Source organism: Chiloscyllium punctatum, chromosome 3 (assembly GCF_047496795.1).
Source record: "Chiloscyllium punctatum isolate Juve2018m chromosome 3, sChiPun1.3, whole genome shotgun sequence".
NCBI classification, from domain to species: domain Eukaryota; kingdom Metazoa; phylum Chordata; class Chondrichthyes; order Orectolobiformes; family Hemiscylliidae; genus Chiloscyllium; species Chiloscyllium punctatum.
Genome location: NC_092741.1, coordinates 92,569,498 through 92,589,956, shown reverse-complemented (window position 1 = coordinate 92,589,956; position 20,459 = coordinate 92,569,498). Strand labels below are relative to the sequence as shown.

The 20,459-nt window shown below is 39.8% G+C and overlaps 1 protein-coding gene across 2 annotated transcripts in view; it reads right to left on the bottom strand.

The window, feature by feature from the left end:
• Positions 1-19,429, bottom strand: part of moxd1 (monooxygenase, DBH-like 1) — an 88,629-nt gene extending 69,200 nt beyond the window's left edge. For both annotated transcript variants that reach the window (XM_072556447.1, XM_072556456.1), the window contains exons 1-2: positions 18,843-19,429; positions 8,091-8,240 (exon numbers count right to left, since the gene is read on the bottom strand). In XM_072556447.1, the coding sequence (XP_072412548.1) occupies positions 8,091-8,240; positions 18,843-19,133 (441 nt within the window). In that variant the 5' untranslated portion in view covers positions 19,134-19,429. The remainder of the gene's footprint in view (positions 1-8,090; positions 8,241-18,842) is intronic.
• Positions 19,430-20,459: the final 1,030 nt, after the last annotated feature.

Genomic DNA, 20,459 nt, shown 5'->3' with positions numbered 1-20,459 from the left:
TCACATAGATGGGTTAACTCCAGAAAGGGTAAGAGAGGGAGGCAGCTAGTGCAGGAGTCTTTTATGGATATACCCTTATAGAGGTTTATGAGGGGCATGGATAGGATAAATAGACAAAGTCTTTTCCCTGGGGTCGGGGAGTCCAGAACTAGAGGGCATAGGTTTAGGGTGAGAGGGGAAAGATATAAAAGAGACCTAAGGGGCAACCTTTTCACACAGAGGGTAGTACGTGTATGGAATGAGCTGTCAGAGGATGTGGTGGAGGCTGGTACAATTGCAACATTTAAAAGGCATTTGGATGGATATATGAATAGGAAGGGTTTGGAGGGATATGGGCTGGGTGCTGGCAGGTGGGACTAGATTGGGTTGGGATATCTGGTCGGCATGGACAGGTTGGACCGAAGGGTCTGTTTCCATGATGTACATCTCTATGACCCTAAGTGTCTGTAAAGGGAACAGTTAGGGAACAGTGATCATTTGTATCACAAGGTTCAGAATTACAGTAGAAAATGACATTGGTCAATCCAAAGTAAGAATAATCAACAGGCAGAAAGCAGTCTTCAATGGGGCAAAGTCAGAACTGGGAGAAATAGACAGGAATGAAAGGTAATGGGAGAAAACAGTAGTTGTACAATGGGCTCTCTTCAAAGAAGAGATGGTTTCAAAACAGCAAAAGGTATATATCCTCAAAAGGAAAAAAGGTAGAACAAACAGATCAAGAGCTCCCTGGATGACAAAGGGGATAGAAATTAAGTTAAAGGAAAAAGATTATTACGATAGGTATCATGGAGTCAACATAATTTAAGATCAAATTGAGTTCAGAAGTTTCAAAGCAGAGATGAACGTGCAGATATGAGAAGAGAGGTTATGATAAAAGACCTTCAGCTTACAAAAATAAATCTCAAAATCATCTGTAAGTACATCAGTAGTAAAAGGAGAGTACAGGGAGGTATGGGGCCAGTTACAAACAAACAGTGGATTGAGACTTTGAGGCAAGAAGTAGGTTAGATATGTGAAACCAATATTTTGCATCTGCCTTTATTGATGTGGCAGATACTTCCCCCAGATCATGGTGACAGATGAAGCAACATGGATTCAAAATTAGCAGAGGGATAAGATAATGGAGTTCCCCATGGGTTGATATTGGGCTCCTTGCTTTTCCTGATAAGGAAATGTATATATAAATTATCCACTACAAATGTTACTCCAACCCAAAAAATATTCATTGCCAATATATTGTTTCTTATCCCTCAGCTTAATTTTGTATCCATAATGCTTCTCTCTCACCATGGTATTGGCAGTATCTGCCACATAAAGACAAATGAAAAAGATTTTTAAAAATCTGTCATGCCTCTCGCCTCCCAGTCTAAATCCAATAAATATACATGATCTAGATCTTGGTGAGCAGAAAGATAAATTCAAAGTTTGCAGAAAATGCAAAACTTGATAGAACTGCAAAATTTGAGGTGGAAATATAGAACTTCAAAAAGGACATTGACAAATTAATGGAATGGACGGATAAGCGGCAGGTAAAGTTCAATATGGAGAAGTGTGAAGTCATGCACTTTATTGCAAAGTACATAAATAGACAATATAAAATGAAGAGTTCTACTTTAAAGAGTGTGCGGGAGCAAAGAAACTTGGATGCTTTTGTACGCGTGATTGAAGCTGTCAGGACAGATAGAGAGAGCTGTTAATAAAGCATATAGTAATCTAGAGTTCAAAAATAGGGCATAGGCTTTACTAATAGGGGCACAGAATGCAAGAGCAGCAAAGTTACTATGAACCTACGGATTAGACCTTAGCTAGAGCACTATGTATGGTTCTGGACACAAAACCATGGGAAGGATGTGATTGCAGTGAAGAGTGTGCAGAAGAGCTTTACAAGAATGGTTGGGGCAGTTTTCATCTACAAGGAAAAGGCTAAGATGGGTCTGGAATGAACTACCCTGAAATATGATGGAGATAGGTTCAACTGAATCCTTCAAGAGGGCATTATTTCTATTTAAATAGTCATCCAATGTTCATGGTTACTGGGAAAGAGCAACAGATTGCCACTAGGCTAAAATGTTCTAAGACCACATGCCGAATGTTCTGTCTCTTTATCAGGCACTGAATGGCCTATGGTCAAGGGACTGTCCTCCCATTCCCAAGCCCTCCCTCACCCAGTTCCAAGAAATAATAGGTCACCCACCTATTTCCATCTGTCATGCATGCTGATGAAAAAAGGGTATGAAGCTGGAGCTGGGTTAATCCCAGCAGCCCCTAAATGATCATTAGGAACACAGAGGAACTTTGGTTATCCGAATCTTGATTATCCGAAGAAGATTTCAAGATCCACAAAAGCATTACAATAAAGATTCAATTTACCTGTACTGAAAAACATGTGAAAATGGTGGCAAAAACCCAGAAACACAAGCAGCTCAAGCATCAGCAAATGGATGTTTTTTTAGGTAAAGGTTGTTACACAGCCCTTTACAAAAGTAAGTGTTTTACAGTATTCCAGGCACTTTTACCAGGCTGTTCATTAAACAAAAAAGGCTGTAAATGCATGCGCAAGGCAGAGCTTCTGTCTTTCTATCGCGAGACAGAGTTCCTGGAAACTGATACTGTAAACAGTCTTGCGATTGTAGAAGCTGTTCAGGACCTTGTTTAATGCTGGGATTTCATTGAAAGGGTTTAGTTGTTATCATTTTAACCTGTAACTTGTAGACTGCAAATATGGAAGACTCATTAAAATTATAGATTTAAACAAATTCTCGGGTAGAGCACAGTATTAGATCAGTATGGCTTCCGTTGTTTAGGTAAAATTGATTATCTGAATAATCAATTATATGATCAAAATAGTGCCCGCCCATCTTGCTCAGATAATTGAGGTTCCCCTGTCTACCTGTAAGCCTCAGTTCCCTGATTATATTTCAGAGAACTTGGTAGGGTTCATGAATGCCTTGACTCTGCCTAATTAATTATGTTCCCTTCCCATCTCCAAGCTTATCACTGCAATTACAGAATGTTTCAGGTCAACTACTTTTCTTCTGCTCTTCTATTCAAGTGATCAGCTGAACACTCCAGCTACAATAGACGAATCTCCGTTTTTTTTAAAACCAGAACTGGAAATCATATTCGGATGGCAAAAACTAATGAGAGGACAAAGCAGCATCCGATATGGGGGTAAACCCACATACGAGGAGGACCAAGAGACAGTCTGCCATGACCACATACTTAGGATCGAAAGTGTTCAGGGAGCATAAAAGCAAAAGTTGCAAGACAACTTACACACAAAACATCAACTTCTCCACCTCCTGATGCTGCTTGGCCTGCTGTGTACATCCAGCCTCCTGCTGGTCCATTCTGGATTCCAGCATCTGCAGTTTTTTTGTACCAAAAGATCTTGGCACAAAGCTTATTAAACTATCTTGCCTGATTCACTTATTTTGACACAGGCTCATACATGTCAGCACAAAGGTTTATCACTGACATTGTCATGCAAGTAATAGTTGAAGAGCTGGTTTTAAACATACATTGCTAGTGGTACAAAAGAACTAATACCCAATAGCAACCAACAACGCCATTCAACTGTCACAAATTCAGGTAGGAATCTATAGCAGTGCCAATAAGAGAAAGCATCTGTTTACTTAAATACAAGTTCTATTAAACTTGTAGCTTGGAAAACAAGCATTCATCTGTATGCATGTCGCTGGAGTGGAATTTCTTGTCACCCTGAAATGACATGATTTTATTTGTAGGCCGGATAGCCAGATGAGGCCTAGTAATAGGCTGAACTCTGGGAAATCCTGTATTCCAAAAATACGCCATAGTGTCCCATTATTTTGCTGTCAATCTTCCAGGAAAAAAGTTTTGCAGGTGTTGGACCTGATAAATGACATATTTGTCAGCTGCTTACTACATTTGTGCTTTATGGATTGACTGGGTTAGCTTGGAGAAAGGTCAGAGGCACAACACTTCCATTTGCTAATCACCACTGCAGCCAATGGTGAGCCTACTCTTGCTGATAATTTTATATGCTTGAAAGAAAACACAACACAAACTAATTTTTTTCTCTCTACAGATTATTATATGACTTACTTATTTAACATTCACAGTAGGTACTAGATACAAAACTAGAGAAATCATTTTCTGTTATGCTTGAATAAAATTGATGCAGATCTATTGCTTTGCCTCAGACTGGCATCAAGGTAAAGATCATGTCAAATCCAAACATTTATCCTGTTTATTCCAAAATATATTTTATTCATCAGTTTTAAAAATATATTCATGTTAATTTTTTTGGACTCAGTCATTTTTTAAGAAGATGTATATCAGAAAATGAAATTAATCCAGGGAAAAAATATATTTAGTTGCCTAGATAGGAAGTGTTCTCTGAAACATAGAGCTGGATTTTATGCTCCCCACCAGCTTGCAAATTCCAGCAGATGGCCATCCTGCTGTTTACCTGCTCACCTCCACATCCAGACTTTAAGAGATAATAGTCATCGGTATCGGTCAGACCATCCTTCAGCCTATTGACACCTTAAAACGGCTCCTCAACACCTCAGCTTGCCAGCAGTGGCATTTTATCCATTACAAGAGGTAAGCAAATGCCAATTGGAAAGAGCAGCCGCTTTGATGGTATGGGCTCATGTTGGGGATAATACCTGGTAGTTTCTGGCCTCATCGAGGCAGCCCCCTCCCCACACCCATACTTAACACTCCCTGTCTTCTCAAACACTGTGCCTCACTCACTTTTATTTTGTTCAAATTTAAACAGTAAATAGTTCACAGTACAGTGCACTCCCTTTATTGGAACCAGCTTAATCAAAAAACTAAATGTACTGTCATATTCCACAAATGACATGTATTGATGGTTATAGTGGTGTCAGGGATATTCATTTTGTCAGAGAAGAAACAATGTTGCCTTGTATTTACTCTGTTGCATGTTCATGTTAGTGTCAAGGGTTATTTTTGTACTTACTGCTCTGTGGGACATGACTGAATTTGCAGAATCAGCTGGTCCTCCCTTCTATACATTCTAAAGAAGCTCATCTGGGTCTACATTCAGAAGGAAGGATTACTATTATTACATTCAACCATACAAGGTGGTGGTGAGGAGACCTTAGTGGAGTAGTGTGAGCAGTTTTGATCCCTTTATTTAAGGAAAGATAGTATTTCATTGGAGACAGTTCAGAGAAGGTTCACAAGGATGATCCCTGGTGTAGGGGAATTGTTTTATGAGTGAGCAAAGGTTAAACAGGTTGGGATTCTACTCACTGGAATGTTCTCATCGAAACATATAGGATTCTTAAGGGGTTTGACAGGGTGAATGCTGGGAAGATGTTTCCCTCATGGGAGAATCTAGGATTAAGCGACATAGTCTCAGAATAAGGGGGCACCACATGAAGCCTGAGCTGAGGATGACTTTCCTTTGAGGGCTGAGATTCTTTGGAACTCCTCACCTCAGAGAGCTGTGAGAGCAGAGTCCTCGTGTCCAGTTAAGGATGAGATAAATAGATTTTTGATCAGTAAATGAAATCAGGGATTGTGGAAAAGGACAGGAAAGTGGGTTTGAGGAATGTCAGATCAGCCTTGATCCTATTGAACCGTGGAGTAAGCTCGAGGGTCCTTATGGTCATAAGGAATAATGAAAAGTTATAGGTGATAAAATCTGGTTTTCTACTGTAGTCCATGTAATAAATACCAGAGACCAGAGTTGTTATTGAAACAGGTGTTGAGAAATCTATTAAAAAGTAACTATGTTACTTCTCAAATTTGCATATAGTCTGGGATCTAAGTTTTCGAATGTTACTACAGGGTGACCTCCATATCTGCGGAATTATTTTCCGCAGTTTCAGTTACCCGCAGTTTACTGCAGCCCAAACATATTTTATGGAATGTTCCAGAACCAGGACCAGGGGTCTGCTGGGGAAGTAAATTTCCCATTGAAATGAGTGGGTTTGCTCCTATCTGCAGTTTTAGGCATCTGCAGTAGGTCTTGGAAATTATCCCCTGCAGGTACAGGGCGGGGGGACTACTGTATTAAAATATATAGACAGTTGACTGACTAATTGACTCAGGCAAATCAACTCATTGATGAAACTTTTGACCGTCTAGAGCAAGATGCTGACCTTTTAAACTAAAACATCATATATCACTATCTTTAATCTATAGTAACTTACTGTAAAAACAACAAACTGAAAATCCTATAAAGGATTCCATAAGCCAACAATCAAGATGGACAAGACTTATGAACAGCATCGATGTCACCCTATAGGCACCCCATTTTATGACTTATCATTCCCACAACCTCTCTGGTAACACTAACCCTAACACTGCTCTTAACACTCTTCCATGTCCCCGATTCCACCCTCCATCCTCTTTTGGAACCCTTTTACACTCTTTTATGCACCTGGATCCCAAACTGTCAACCTTCACATCCACCATCAAGCCCTCACCAGACTTGCATGAGCCTCTACTATTTTCCTGCAACCCGCCCTTCTGCCAATGTTGAACAGGAAAATGACTGATCTTAGACAGCTCTGCACAAAGCCACAAACAAACAGATGCCACAAGATTTTCAAGCACCACTGATTTTACATTGGTGGTAATAAGTAACCTAAAAAGCTTTATACTAATGGTTATTCAATGAATGCAATTGTACTAGGAGTATGAACCCACCACATGGGGAGAGAAAGCAGGAGAATGAGTGCAAGACTAACTTCAGGAAGTGCTTTAGAAGAATAGAAAAACGACATGAAGGTGCATGGGAGTGCTGTACTGGCCCCTTACAGTAACCACATATTAGATATTAGCTTTAAAGGAATAATGAGAGTTTGTCAAAAAGGACAGCAACAATTTTAGTCTAAATAGAAACTTGAAAAAGTCAGATGGGAAAAGAAAGCCTAGATGAGGTATTCATAGAATATTTTCAGAATAAGTTTTCAAAATAGCAAGTTCTGAACATGACCAAAGAGTAGGATATACTAGACCTGGCATGATTATGAGATAAGATTAATTAACAACTGCATAGTAAATAGGTAGCTGCGACCATAATATGATCACATTTTGCATTCTGTTTGAGAGTTGGAGAGAGCGTGGTTAGAGAGTCTGAAACTAGCATTTTAAAATTAAATAAGGCAATTATGAGGTCATGAAGACCAAGCTGAGTGAAATGAATCAGTAATTTAGGTTAAAGGTAGGTCAAGAAGGAAGCAATAGCAGGCATTTTTGGAACAGATTCTGAAAGGGAGCTATTTTAGACTCAAAATGTTAATTCTGTTCTCTTCCTACAGATGTTGACAGACTTGCTGAGTGTCTGCAGATCATTATTTTTATTCTAAATCACCAGCATTTGCAGTACTTTGTTTTTTACTTAAGTGGTTAATGAAAGAATTGATTCATTTTTACAAAACTTCCTTAATTTGGGTAGGTCTCATTCAATGGCAAGGTAACAAATGTCATTTAATTCTCTAGAAAGGGAGGACAGATGGCTTAATATCTGTCAAAGTGAAATGTTAGAAGCTATTATCACAGATGTAACTGCAGGAAACTCAAATAGCGGATTGTCTTAGGAGGAAAGATTGGTTAAATCAGCCTTATATCCACAGGGGTTTAAAGGAACACGGGGCAACTTCATTGAAACATAATTTCCTGACAGGAAAGATATGGAGAGGATATTTCCTGTTCTGGGAGAATCAAGAAACTAGGGGTCACTTTTTTTTTTAAAAATCAACAAATGCTCATTCAAAACTGAGAAAAGTAAAAAAAATTCTAACAGAGTCGTGAGACTTTGAAACTCTGCTTCTATCACCTTTTCAAGATGAATGTCCTTGAATATTTCTAAGGCTAATGTGTCTGGAATCTTGTTTGGCAAAAAATTGAAAGTATATCAGGAGGAGGCAGGCAAGTAAATTGAGGTTTCAGTCACATTATTCATTGATCTTTTTGAATTTTGGAGGAAGTTAGAGACGAAGAACAGCCTACTCATTCATATGCAATTATTTTAAATGGGAATCTCTGGTACAAGAAAAGATATAAAATCTTGTCAATAATTTCCCATTGGTGGGATAGATAAAAATTAGAATAAAATATGTTACCGTGATAATCTTGTCTTTGTTATCACATGAATTCAGATATCGTGAGAAAGCAATAATTGTGTGAGTTTTGTTTTCCATGCCGTACTCAAGGCGATAATCCTGATGGTGGTCTTCATTCAGTTTTCCCTCAAAGTTCAAAGTGTTATAATCCTGTTAAAATATAAATGAGGGTTGTAGTATGAAGAATTAATTCGGTAAGGTTTCACATTTCGGACAAAAAATCACTGATTATGCTGCAGTTGTATAATAATGTAAGCCGATTCTTCTGATATATCCTTAAAAGGCTAAGGCACGTGCAGGAATACTTTAATACACAGAGGATTATGTGCTGCAGCTGTTACAATGGGTCTGGCTGACCAGGATATTCTCCCGCTCTTGCTGTTGGCTGTAGGTGTAAAGGGAGACTCCACAAATAGTTAAATCAACCTGTGTGGTCCTATCATGTTGACATCTACCCAGACATTCTGTGGCAGTTGAATCCAATGCTTATGGTTCAGAAGCAGAGTCACTACCCACCATGGCACCCAAGTGAATTTAACTCAAGTGAACTTTTATATAGAATCTCTACAAATAGAATTTTTTTTTATTGAATCCCTACAGTGTGGAAACAGGCCCTTTGGCCCAACAAGTCCACACCAACCCTTTGAAGAGTAACCACCCATACCCTTCCCCCAATATTTACCCTAACTAATGCACCAAACCTACACATCCCTGAACACTATGGGGCAATTTCACATGGCCAATTCACCTAACCTGCACATCTTTGGACTATGGGGGGAAACTGGAGTAGTCTGAGGAAATCCATGCAGACATGAGGAGAATGTGCATACTCCACACAGACAGTCGCACGAGGCTGGAATCGAACCCGGGTCCCTGGCGGCGTGAGGCAGCAGTGCTAACAACTGAGCCACTGTGCCACAAAACATGGATAATTAAGCTATCCAGTGTTTTCAGGGTCTAGTCTTTTGTTACTTTAATTAATCTACTTGGACATGCTGTGACACTGCTCCAGGGCAGATGGAACATGAACCAAAGTCTATTGGCTTCGAGATAGGGAGACTACCACTGCACAAGACCTTTGGTATATTGTGCAGGAGTTCCTATTCATTAGGATTAACTGGACAGAACATCATGGATTGATTGTTTGAAGCATCAACTTCTTGTAAGTATTGGTGGATATACCCATATGCTGTTGAATTGTTGGTCACTGTGGGAATTTCAAAAGCATAACACGGAGATAGAGAAGCTTAGTAATACAAAGCACCTGAAAAGGGGAACTAAAGAGGTACTTTATTGTCTCAATCAACTTATTCTCAAGTTACCTCATTTCCCTTTACTGTAAAACTGAGATTGGATTGCAGCAGCTGGATAGATTGGGAAAGAGAGAGGGAATAATGAGTGGCTTGGCAAGCCCACAATCATTTGCCTCTGTGGTATTTTATTAAGGACAGGGAAAGGGGAGATGGTCCTCTCACCCAGATAGCAACTGAGCCATTTTGGTGAGCAATTAACAAGCTGATTGCACCAATGGCAAGTAGAATCTCCAACATGTATGGAACAACACCGAGTGAAGCCTGGCAGGTTCCCTCTGGGTTTGAGGTGCAACACTTTCCTAATACAGCACTCTGTGATGGCACTCGGGGTGTGTGTTGCTGTTTGGGAACTCAACTGCAGAAACAAACTATCTTCATTCCCTTGGCTGGACATATCTGATTCATCTCACATTGAGGGCTGTAACCACTGATACATACCCTCAGTTGAGTACTGTCCCTGTACTGGGGACAGTGATCCCGATGCTAGTTCAGAAGCAGACTCACTCTTAAAAAGGGATGAGATCCCAGATGCAGTTCAATTGTTACAAAGCAGTCCAGAAATCTAGTCAGAGTGGAATTGCACCTATGTCAGAGTCCCTTATCAGATCCATAACTTTCCTGACAAAGGCCAACACCATAACTGTTAGTTTGAGAGCAGAAAGACGTAAAACTCAATTTGTGCATCAAATACTGCTCCTAGATAAGAATTCCGTAATGTGATTATAATTATGCTGGTTAATGTAAGAACTTCATTAGTGAAAAATAGAGCTCTCTGATACAATATGCACTGCTGATTGCACAACATTGCATTTGGCACTCAATCGCATTGAAAATGAAGTAGTTTCTATGTACAAATGCTGGACAACAGTTAGGTTTGGGCTGATAAATTACATTAAACATTCTGCTGCACAACTGCCAAAAATTAGCTACCTCTAACAAGGAAGGACCCAAGCAAGCCCTTCGATACTCAATGACTGAATCCTCATCATTCAACATTCTGGAATCACAAATTGACCAGAAACTGAACAGAGTTAGCCACATAAGTACTGTGGCTACAAAAACAGGAAAGAAGCTGAGAATTCTGCAGTGAGTAACTCATGTTCTGATACCACGGAGCCTGTCCTCGTTTACAAAAACACAAGAGATATGATGAAAAATTCTACACTCGACCTGCCTCGATCGACGCAGGCAGCTCAATACCATCTGGGCCAAAGCAATCTGCTTTGTCAGGACGCCAACCACCATCTTGAACCATTCTATCCACCACTGACTCATTGTTGCAGCGGTGTTTAGTGCACAAACATCCCAAGCTTTTTCAATAGAACTTTTTCAACAGTACTTGCAACCTCTACCACCAAGATGGATAACAACAGCAAAACGCTATCATCTTCAAGTTCCCCTCCAAGCCTTACAATATTTTAACTTGGAGCAATATCACAGTACCTTCAGAACCTGGACTGGAACTCAGTTCAGTCGTTGTATGTATACCAGGTAAACTACAAAAATTCAAGGTGTCAGCTCACAACCACTACCCTCTCAGGGGAACCTAATGACAGGCAACAAAAACTGACCTTGCGATTGATGCCAAAAATCTATTGGGCTTTGTAAACAATTTTTTTTTAATGAAACAAACAAGTTTGAGGTTGCTGACTTGCTCGCTGAGCTAGCAAGTTTGTTCGCAGACATTTTGTCACCATTTTAGGTAACACCATCAATGCACCTCCGCTGAAGCATTGGCGTTCTGTCCCGTTTTGCTATTTATATGTCTGGGTCTACTGGTGTTGGTGGTGTCATTTGCAGTTTTGTTGTTGGTTCTGTTTCTTAGTGTGTAGGTATTGGGACCTCAACATGGACCCCATCCACGAACCACTAAGAAACAGATCCAACAGCAAAACTGGAAATGACACAAACACTAACACCAGTAGATCCAGACATATAAATAGCAAGCGGGACAGAACGCCAATGCTTCACTAGAGGTGCACTGATGACGTTACCTAGAATGGCAACGATACGCCTGTGAATAAACTTACCAGCTCAGCGAGAAAGTCAACAATCTCCTTCACAACCTGAGCTACAAATCTTCCCAAATACTCTGAACAAACAAGTTTGCCAGATGTGCGTGTTTGGGGTGCAGGCATCACACTTTACTGTTTTGTTTGGTGCGAATGTGTATGCCACCTATATATATATATTTTTTTAAAAAGTCATTTCTATCGTTGAAATGCTTAGCTCTGGGATGATTTTAGCTGTCTGCTAGTTGGTTCACCACATTCCTATACACATATATATGTCAAAGGCAAAAATGTCCTAAAACCAAAGCAGGAAATTGTAGATGGATGAATTTATTATATATTTGGCTCTGTTCTTCCAAAAGCTGTTTTCCAAACAACTCCTTAAATGACAATTGTCTTTTGTTTGTAAATGTCAATACTCAAGAAAAAAAATACATTTATATTCTAACAGATAATTTATACTTGCATCTATCAATGAAGTTTGATTTTTCCATGGAGTGCATTATTTTATGATTTTGTTTTCATGCAAATACAATTTTGTTCATTGGGACAATCATTAAAAAAGACATTGCAATTAAAAAGATTCTAGCTTGACCAACACAAGTGTATTTTGGCCACCATCTGAAATTTTCAAAGTTTATACAAAAGAACCATTTTTCAACTCAAGGTAAGTTCTTTAAAATTAGACCTTCTTCTATGTGAGACATAGAACACAAGTATTTGTTTTCCCATAGGTTTTAAATTCCTAATCTTTCTTTTTCTGCTTTATTTCTTTCAATCTGACCATATTACTACTTGGGAATCATTCGACATTCCTCCTTTTTGATCAATATTTATGACTGCCTTCTGTATATTATGTGCTTCGCTATTTTACATACACGTACTAAGAATCAACGTTAACTCTTCGCTGCTTTATCTTGAAAGTTTTCAGTGATCAAAAACATTGCATTTGATCAATATTTATGAGTAACCAGTACTTTTATAATTTACATATGCTACTAATTATAAATGTGGGCTGCCTGGTTAAATTAAGCTGTATCATCACGAGGGAGATGTGGCCTTAATTTGGTTGTAAGAAGAGACATCTTTATATGAAAATGGTTAAGATTTTGTCTGATGTCACTTATTTTAACTAAGTGGCAGTAAAACACATCAAAAACATTTCAGAGTTGCTCCCAATCTTTTGCCAGTTTTTAACAGCCACAATTCAGAACTGTCTCTGAAAATCAGTATTGCAAGTTCATTAACACCTATATATTTGTGCAGACTGCCCAATTCTGCACTTTGTGTTTTACCGACAGAACTGAATATGGATTCCTTTTTAAAGTTTTGCTCGGAAAATGTCTTTCAATTCAGAACAGGAAACTATGTAAATTCCACATACTTTTTTAAAAGAACAATCTGGTCTCTAAATGCAAAAATGGTGTGGTAATATGACAATTTTTAAAGTTTCGTCAGGGTAGTCAGATGGACTTAATACATGAAGAGCATTTACAAATAATGGACTGACTTTAATGGCTGCAGTAATAGCTCTGAACGTGGGTCAGAAAGCCAGATGCAACTCCACCTTGGGCATTTCTGGAAGCCCAGACATAATTCTGTGCATAACAGATACTCAGAGATCCATTGAGGAAAGAGAGGAGACTTTCAAAGAATGGGAACCCTTGCTGTCAGAGGGGTCCTCTTTGGCTTCACAAAGCACCCAGTCAGCAGGGCCCTGCTCTCCAGCAAACCCACTGCCTGCTTTCATTGGGCAGCCTTCTTACATGGCTTAGTGCCAACCCACTGCTGGTATTTTACTAGCAGTGGAAATGAGACTCTTGATTGGCATTTAATTGCCTCCTACAGGCCTCAATTGGTCCCCAGACAGAAAGGCAGACTTTAAATTTCCCCAACCAAATAGGTTGCAAAGAGTCAGGGAGGCAACAGAACAGACGCCTGACCTGTCACCTTTCCTTCTGATTCTCTGGCATTATGCTCCCAGAAAATCCGCTAAGGGTGCACTTCAATTCTATCTAACATTTCTAGGAAAATGCTGTTGTTTCATACAACATATCAGATAATTGTACAATTGAAAGAAACAGAACATACTGAAATAGTTAAAATTTCAAACAATTACTACTCCTTTTCTAACTTGTTCCTTAGCGGTTTTTACAGCCTCACCATCCACCTACCAATTTGTCACTCTAATCTCCTCTAGCCACACAACCATCTGAGATATCTACACTTCTCAAATTTTGGCTTAGGACTCAGGTTCTAGAATTCACTTCTTAAATCTCTCCATCTTTTAAACTTCTCCTTCCTCCTTTCAAACCATCCTTAAAATCTAATTCTTGGACTGAATCTTTGGCTTACGTCCCAATATGTGACTCAGTGAGACAAACTGATTAATTGTGCTCCTGTGAAGTGGCTTGGGAAGTTTTACTAACATAAAAAGACAATGCCTCAGATGTTGAGGGGTTTGTGATGGGGAACTATGATAAGCAACAACTTATTCATATAGCAGTTTAAACACAATTGACCATGTCTAGGTGGTTCAAAGGTGTTATAAAATATGGTGTGATACTGAACTGTTGACATTATCTTTCTGAATCAAAATGCACATTAGAATGTAATACAAATCGAGACCACCATAGAAATCCTAAAACTATGGTCTGTCATTCACACAATGTTTGATTTAAACTTCCCCCACCCTGCCAATCTCCAGTTGCATTATGGTGATCAGTGAGATCAATTGGCGTGGTGGAAACTTCCCCTTTTATTCCTATTATTATGAAAGAGTAGGCCTTGTTCAATGTTTTTTTTAAAATGGAAATTTCACTAATAACTACTGCTAAACATCAATCTGGTTCAAAAAAATAAAGAAAATGGCATGTTGTTAGATGTCTCCATTATAATTAGAGTTGTTAAATAACATTAAAATATATTAAATATCATGAAAAATCTTTAAAAATGCTTTCAGTTTGTCCCTCATATGCATATTGCATTTCTTATTTCACCCTTTAAAATTTAAAATTTTACCTATCAATCCACTTACTTAATGAGATTATTGCTTTGAAATCTCAATGTCCCCACTGTCACTCAATGCTGGCATCCTCCATTAAATTACATTGCACTTCATAGCACATTGAGATAAATTAATTTCTGGCCACAGCTATTACTAAATTTCTGTCACTATTGACTGCACATTATGGATTAACTTATAAAAAAGCAAAATGTTCTTTTGCAAAGTGCCCGAGTGCCAGCTATTTGGATTTTCGCCTCTACAGTTTTGTAATGCTTCTATACTTTCTCTGGGAGAACTTCCATACTACTCAATCTTTATTAATAAATCCTAGTATGCATGAGCAAAGGCATAGCCCCATCTTAAATAGTAATTCCCAATTCTAAACCGTAATCAATCTCTGCTTTACTCCCAAATAGTCCTGAACCATTAGACCCCAGTGGCTCTCTATTATCTTGTGGTTTGTTTCAACAAGTTAAGACTTTGAGCTTGTGAGTCATTTGAGGTGAAACTTCTACAACAGGTGATAAACACATCAGGCAATTTCAGCATGCGGGCTCATGCCTAGAGCTCATCTGCTCCTACTGCTCGTACTTTTCTTTCTTCTTTCACTGCTCCTTTTTTCTTTCTTTAATCTACTTACTTTCTGTGGAGAGTAGTTTTGTGCAGCATGAAAGAGATTAAGCCCGCATAGTGGCAAGAGAGGTCCCGCAGCATCTGTAATGGCAGTGTGAGCAGGCACCCTGTGATCTCCCAGCACCTATGGGCGATATTGAACCAGCACGGGGAAAGAAACCCCATTGTGGTAGAGGAGGCCAGTGTGAAGGAGATCAAGCCCTTGTGGGGATTGTGAGGCCAGCATAACTAAGCACTTAAGTAGTACTGTAATGTTGAACTTGTAACTTTATTTCTTTATATCTAAGATTTTGTACCTAGGTACCTTTTTTGTACCTTTGGTGCAAGAATGGTGACTTCGTAAACGTTTCACTGTACTCTTGTATCCCAGTACTTGAGCACACATGATAATAAAACCTAATTCTAATTCTATCCATTTTCGTCAAGCACCAATCATGGCAACCAGGTAGTTTCAATCTATTATCTGAACCATAATTTGAATGGGTCATCAGTATTAATTTTTCACTGAAAACATATATGCTATTTTATGTATCAGGTGTTATTTGTAACAAACTTTCAAAATCTTCACTGTAGGGGTTTTTTTATTATAGCACAGTTTACATGTTGAGCATAGTAACTCCATGAAAATAAATAAAGCTATGCAATAAAAAGTCTAAAGTATCCTTGTTGAGGTACACTATAAGTGGAAAATCCAGCCAAAGTTAAAGTTCACCGAGAACAAAAAATACAAAATAATCTGCTCTGGCAGGTGGTAGGACTCTGAGTTAGGCAATTATATGGTCACCATCCAACCATCCATCCATCCATTGCCCATACCAAGAGCTGTCAGGCCAATAAAAGCAATAGGAGTGGTTAGCACAGTAGGCTGGATGGCTTGTTCGTGATGTACAATAAACTTCAATTCCCACAATGGCTGAGGTTACCATGAAGGTCTTCCCTTCTCAACCTTTCCCCTTGCCTCAGGTGTGGTGTCTCTCTCTCTCTCTCAAATCAAGAGATGGTGCCTCTGTGGTGGCATTACCTTAGTTTTTATTGGCCAGCACAGCCTTGTTCTTCTTCAAAGTACTTACAAGTCTGGTGTCTCAAAGAGAAGGGATAGGTTTTTTGGGGGGCAGTGGGGGAGGGGTGTGGCTGAGGGAACCAGGACCAGAAAGATCTGGTAATGACAGAGTGCACTGGTGGCTCTATTACAGTGAGCAGCTATTAATACCTTTCAAGAAAAAAAACATCTTCAGGAACTCAAATCAGATTTCAAATTTGCAATTTGTCAGCCAATTTGAATGCATTAAAAAGGACAAATGCTTGTCATATTGGCCAACAGTGGTAATAGCTTCTCCCCACCATAAAATGAGCATCATTTCCTGCTGTTAATCAGTATTTCAACTTTTGATTTGTCTCCAAACTTTACTGCAGCACCCCACCTGCTCAATAGCTCTATGCACTCAGAAGTATAATTTGTTGACAGGAAAATGAGCAACATTTAAGCACCAGCTTCACACTACTTATAATGATTATACATTTCCCTAGTCCCTCTGTTCAACCAGATTCATTGAGTGGACACATCTATTCCTGCTGGAATGGTGGGGGACCATTTGTTGTTTTGAAACCCATTTGATTAATAAATGTAGGAGCTTTGCCAAGTCTCTTTGGCACAGTGTCGGCATCATCATCGAGCTACATTGCAAACAACTTAGGAGTTCACAGCCATGGGCAAAATTCAGCCACCTGCTCCTGTTGCGTAATGATCTTTCTTTGAGAAGACTGCAGAATTCAAACTTTCTGAGGCACTTTGCTCAGACATGTAGATGCAACTCAGCCTTCATCTGTGATGAAGGCAGAGCATCCTGAAAGACGAAGCTCTCTTTTTGGTTCTGATGTCCCACAGATGTGCACCCTCATCCCCCAACCACCAGCACCACGGATACCCACCCACACCCCACCCCCAGTGTTGCTGTTGAGAAGGCAGTGGCTATTGCTTGACTTGTTGCTCCTTTTGCAGAGGCTGCTGAGCTGGCTTAGGCTGTTCCGCTTTCTCAGTACACCAGCCCACCGCAAGTTCAGTATTTGTCAGTTGCATGGAGGCCTTGCAGGCAAGAGGTTGAGAGATTGAGCACAATAGACACTACGCCACTTGAAAGTCACTGGGGAAAGTTGCTAATTCAGAAGTGATCAGTGAATTCAGGATAAACGAACCACTTCTTTCAGGACTACTCTTTGATGTTACCTAACCATAGGCCTGCCACTTTAAACTGTTGTTCAGCAAGTTTTAAATCATTAGCAATTTCTTGCTGTGCATTCATCTCCTCTAACCTGGAGAGATGGTAAAGCATCATAGAACTTGGGCATTGATTCATAACAGTCTGAATACAGCTTTAAAAGGGATTCATTTAGCTTTTTGTCCTAAAACGTTTACCAACAGATGTACATCAATTCTCTGCTGGCCTTGAACTCATCCCAATGAATGCTGGAAAGGGGCAAGATGGCATCTGGATCCTGACCCAATATCAATTGTAGGAGATTTAACTGCCTGCACTCATCCAGACCTGCCTCCCCACCACACCCCAAGTCCCCACTACTACTATCACTAACCTCTCTGACTGAAGAGGAAACATCCTCAAACCAAAATTCAGGTCCTTCTCTTCCTTGAACAGGGCAATTTCCCAGGATAAATGTGCTCTCCTCTTCCTTTCCTCTCCTCTTGTCCCAGTTAATCTCCCACCACCAAACTCTGCCCGACTCAAATACTCAACTTTTCCTTCAGGTCTCCTTGCAAATCAGGAGATGGATTTGTATTCATATTTTCCAGACAAATCATAGCCAATAAACTACATGCTACGTCATCAAAACCAATCTCTTGGACTCCAAGATAATCAGCCAAAATAATTTGCTTTTCTTGGAATGTGTAAATCACACAGATATAATCCAGGTTTCAATGACAGTTCATAAACAGCTTCAAAATGCAATTACATCAGTGCATCTTTACACAAATAATCACTGCTCTCCAACACCTTGTGAAACACATGGAAACATTCTGATTTGATATTGTAACATCACACAACATTGACAGGCAAACTAACCTCCTCATCCATTGCCCACCTTTATTCAGTTCAGGCTAACTTGTTTTACAAATATGTTTATTACCAATAGCCATTTTGTAAAATCTTTGAAAGCTGGCAAGGCTATTAAGTGATATCGCTTAAGTTCTTCACTCTACCTGCTGAATTGAATTGCAACTACCAAGACTCGATTGTGTCTTTTGAATGTAAAATGTCATTCAGCATGATTTGTGGAATAATATTTTTTTCAAACCACTGAGCATGCTTTAAATCTGGAAATCTGGAAAATTCAGGGATATGTTTAATTGCCTGGATTTCTTCTGTTCTCAAGCTCTTAAATCATAACGTCAATAAAAATCTTTTTAACTCAAATAAAAACGGCAAGTTTACAAGACCATGACACGGAACTTCTCAATACGTGAAACTCTGTGGAGGAGTGGGCCAGAATTTAAAAAGTTCTTAATTAGATTATTGGTGAGATGCAATTTCTTAAAATATCTGATGTCTTGATTTTTAAGTTACCATCAACTCATCCGGCTCACCAATCAGCCAACTCGAAGTCGATTTTTCACTGTAGATAGTCAGCAGATAGCAGCGTACTGGCTCTTGTACAAATCCAACTGATGGAAGTTCGGATTTGTGTCACATATTTATTGATCATTTTATGTTAATCTGTGGATTCGGTCAGGGCAAGGTGTCCAGATGGGTGGGTTACCTGGATGCTTTCTTACCTTCAGATAGGGGCGCCCATTCGCAACTCCTCCAATGACCATGTCCGACTGAGCCATTGATCCCGTTGGAGAAAGTCCGAGTCCAACATAGCCCCTGGTTTCAACTTCCACCTCGAAGGTGATGACCGTGTTCTCAAGCTTCCACCTTAAATGGTATTTGCCGTTCTCGTCCAGCACGGCGTGGTGACTGAAAGTTTCCCTTCTCCAGGTACCAGCGGCTGAAGCCGGACTCTTCTTCAACACCAACAGCCTGAGCACCCAACACCAGGACAGCAGAGAGCCCAGCCGCATTCTCCCTTCGCTTCTTTCAATTGACAAAGATAATAAACCCTCTTCTCGGTGCTTCTCCCCCGATAAAATGCTTTCGCGCCGCTCAATATTTCTTTAAATACCAACAGGAGCAGTTGCATCGACAGATGTGAAACTCTCGTCTGCACACGGGAAGCTCTTAGACGGATTGATCAGTTTGTCGAAACAGAGAGAGAGAGAGGGAGAGAGCGAGTCCACCGGCTGGCCGTGCGTGACCGGAATTCAACAGCATTCTCATGGAAGAAAGTGAATCTGAGTGGAGGCAAAGCCCAACCCAGTGAATCACTTGTCACATCCAGCAGGATAGGCTCGGGCATGCTCACACTGCAGACAGGGGGGGCATGACTAACATGGCAGTTAAATATCCTCCCAACTGAGGGGGCAAGACTAGCAGTTGCATCAATGTCTTTGGAAGGAGAAAGAGTGGCAGTGAAAGGAAAATCTCACCCCCACTGAGCAGGTACGACTTGGAATTATACAACTACCCTGCCAGGGAAGACCATAGGGTAAAGCAAGCAGGTACAGAGATACTCTCTGTTTGAGGTAAAGAACTGCCCGTGAGGCAAATACCTCCCACTGTGCAATCAAAACTAACATTTAATGAAAGATCATTGCAATGAAGGGGATGTGAGTGGGAGTTAAATACCCACCCACCGTTTGAGGCTATGTGACTCCTTTCCAGTTACAGTTACCCTCTCACAGAAAAGTATACAAACAACAATCGCACAGAAGGTAGTTAAATGCTTAAGATTAACTAGGTGCAACCAAGCTGGCAGGAAATATAATCGTTTGTAATTTTTGGCCATCAGACCAATCCAAACCAGGGTTTGATGTTTCATGAGCTGAAATCAGTGTATCATATTTTCCTATCAATCCTTAAAATTTCAAAATAATTGTAGATTGATTGCTCTGAATGTTTTCTACCTTAAAGATGTTAATGGTATTGATCATGAATGTAGTCCGAAGTAGTTAAAAATCTTATTAATAATTTATGTCTTTATTTTAAAAAGAAGATCCTTAGTGCTTGATATTCACTCCTTTGAACAGCTTTCCCCTCTGGTGACTCTGAGCCTATTACTCGCTCCTCATTTTATTCAGAACTTCCATTGACATTTGGAAAAGCTGACATCTCTGTGCATACAAACAATAACTTCTCTATGCACCAACAGCTGCTGTAAGTATAAATGATCAATTCACTCAATAAAGCCCAATGTCTCCTTTCTCAGGGCTGACACTTCACCAAAACAGCTACCGCCAGTAATGCTTACTAGTCTAGAACACTGAATGGAATTGTAAAGTCATTGGTAT